Source organism: Myotis davidii, unplaced genomic scaffold, assembly GCF_000327345.1.
Source record: "Myotis davidii unplaced genomic scaffold, ASM32734v1 scaffold169, whole genome shotgun sequence".
NCBI lineage: Eukaryota > Metazoa > Chordata > Mammalia > Chiroptera > Vespertilionidae > Myotis > Myotis davidii.
The window spans coordinates 521,654-523,966 of record NW_006383005.1 but is presented as its reverse complement, the minus strand read 5'-3'; the positions used below and the strand labels follow the sequence as shown (position 1 = coordinate 523,966).

The window sequence follows — 2,313 nt, the reverse complement described above, 5'->3', positions numbered from 1 at the left end:
CACCGCGTCGGTGAGGGTGCCGCTCCCACGGTAGGCGTTGAGGGTCTGCAGGACGCGCTGCGCGTGGCCAGACCCCGAGCAGGGCGCCTCAGCGCCTGGCTCTGACTCCTCCAGCGAGGGGCCCTCTAGCATCCTGCTGGGTAGAGAACAACACAAATAGCGTGGAAAGTCCACCGGGCTGGGCCAAATCGAGGGCAGGAGGCCCCTCGTCACAGGTAGGCATGAAAGTAAGTAGTGTGCGTTCTTTCATTCATTCAACTCCTCTTCTTTCCACTCTACCATCCGGATTCCTAATGGCTGGCTGCAAGGATCCAGCAGTCTCTGCCTACTTGAGGGGGCTACCCGCTAGCTCCTGCCTTAGCTGTTGCACCTTCTCCGTCATGTACTCATTTAAGCCAAATTGCCCTTCCTGCGCTTCAAATTCGCCAAGCTGTTTTCTGTTAGTATCGATAGAACACAGCTGGCACGCTTTCATTTGGGTAATTTGCGAAGGGTCTAATAAAGGAATGGTTTCAAAAGTATAGTAGAAAGTATTTAGGGACTCCCACAAGGGACGCAGCAGTGCCACGTGGCTACCAACTCCAGAGAGTGCTTACCTCTCCCACGGTTTGAGGGGCTGGAAACCTGTACAAAATATCTGAATAGGGAAGGATCCCTTACAGGAGCTGTAGCCTTTGGTCCAGGAATTCAGGCCCAGTGTATGTGGAGGGGTACAACTCTACCTCCCTCTCCTCACCCCAGCTTGTCTCCTACCATCTCCTGTAGGGACCCCTTCCCCAGCACCATCGGATCGGGCCCATAGCAGGTGCTCAGTACCTGTTCAAGGTCAAGTGTAGTATTAAACAAGTATGTATGGAGAACCTTTTCTCTGCCAGGCAGTGAGCAAGGCAGTCATGACTCCTGCACTCGGGAGCTTATAACTTGGTGGTGGTGTGGTGGCGTTCCCACGGGAAGTACAGGATATTAGGGGAGCTCTTAGAAAAGTGGTTCTCAACCTTGGCTGCACATTAGAAGCACCTGGGAAACTTTTTAAAATCCTGAGTTCTGTCCTAGCCAGTTTAGCTCAGTGGATAGAGCGTCAGCCTGCGGACTGAAGGGTCCCAGGTTCGATTCCAGCCAAGGGCACATGCCTGGGTTGTGGGCTCCATCCCCAGTAGGGGACGTGCAGGAGGCAGCTGATCAATGATTCTCTCTCATCGCTGATGTTTCTATCTCTCTCTCTCTCTCCCTTCCTCTCTGACATCAATAAAGATATATATATATATATTTTAAAATCCTGATTTCTGTCCTAGCCAGTTTAGCTCAGTGGATAGAGCGTCAGCCTGCGGACTGAAGGGTCCCAGGTTCGATTCCAGCCAAGGGCACATGCCTGGGTTGTGGGCTCCATCCCCAGTAGGGGACGTGCAGGAGGCAGCTGATCAATGATTCTCTCTCATCGCTGATGTTTCTATCTCTCTCTCTCTCTCCCTTCCTCTCTGACATCAATAAAGATATATATATATATATCTTTATTGATGTCAGAGAGGAAGGGAGAGAGAGAGAGAGATAGAAACATCAGCGATGAGAGAGAATCATTGATCAGCTGCCTCCTGCACGTCCCCTACTGGGGATGGAGCCCACAACCCAGGCATGTGCCCTTGGCTGGAATCGAACCTGGGACCCTTCAGTCCGCAGGCTGACGCTCTATCCACTGAGCTAAACTGGCTAGGACAGAACTCAGGATTTTAAAAAGTTTCCCAGGTGATTCTAATGTGCAGCCAAGGTTGAGAACCACTGTCCTAGGGCCATAGGGCTGTTTGGGACGTGTACCTGTACTTACTCATTCTACAGCTCATCTACAGCTCATCTACTGCTCTGGGCACTGTGGACACATGGGGACCTCAGACACAGTTTCCACCTGGGGATTCCCATTCTGGGAGCTGAAGGGCGCCCAGTTGGAACATTCTCCCATCCAGCTAAGCGTCTAGGCATCTCAAGCTATAGGTCCTGATGCAGACGGAGGCACCCAGCCCCTAAAAGTTGACATGCCACCCTGCCTCTTTCATGCCCACACCCAGCCATACAAACATGCTTAGATTTGTAGACACCACACCGTTAGGGCAGCCCTGTGTCCTAAGCACTTACCTGGCCATGCCCTCTCCCAGGCGCCCTGAAGCTGCTGTTCGTGCACGGACCACTCCTGTTTGTCCTGCCGCCTGAGCCCCTGGCAGCCTGGGCTCCAGTGTCTCTGCTGCGCTGCCTAGACTGCCACTCAGGCTCAGCTGGGGAAGGACAAAGGGGCTGGACGCCAGGGGGAGGGGAAAAGGGGGTGGG

At 53.3% G+C, this 2,313-nt stretch overlaps 2 protein-coding genes across 2 annotated transcripts in view; one reads left to right on the top strand and one right to left on the bottom strand.

Annotated features, from left to right (window-relative positions):
• KLHL35 (kelch like family member 35) overlaps positions 1-382 on the bottom strand; it is an 8,071-nt gene extending 7,689 nt beyond the window's left edge. Inside the window, exons 1-2 of the mRNA XM_006777915.2 lie at positions 330-382; positions 4-133 (exon numbers count right to left, since the gene is read on the bottom strand). Of these exons, the coding sequence (XP_006777978.2) occupies positions 4-133; positions 330-382 (183 nt within the window). The remainder of the gene's footprint in view (positions 1-3; positions 134-329) is intronic.
• The window catches only part of RPS3 (ribosomal protein S3), a 35,593-nt gene that overhangs the window by 22,530 nt on the left and 10,750 nt on the right, over positions 1-2,313 (top strand). The window lies entirely within an intron of this gene.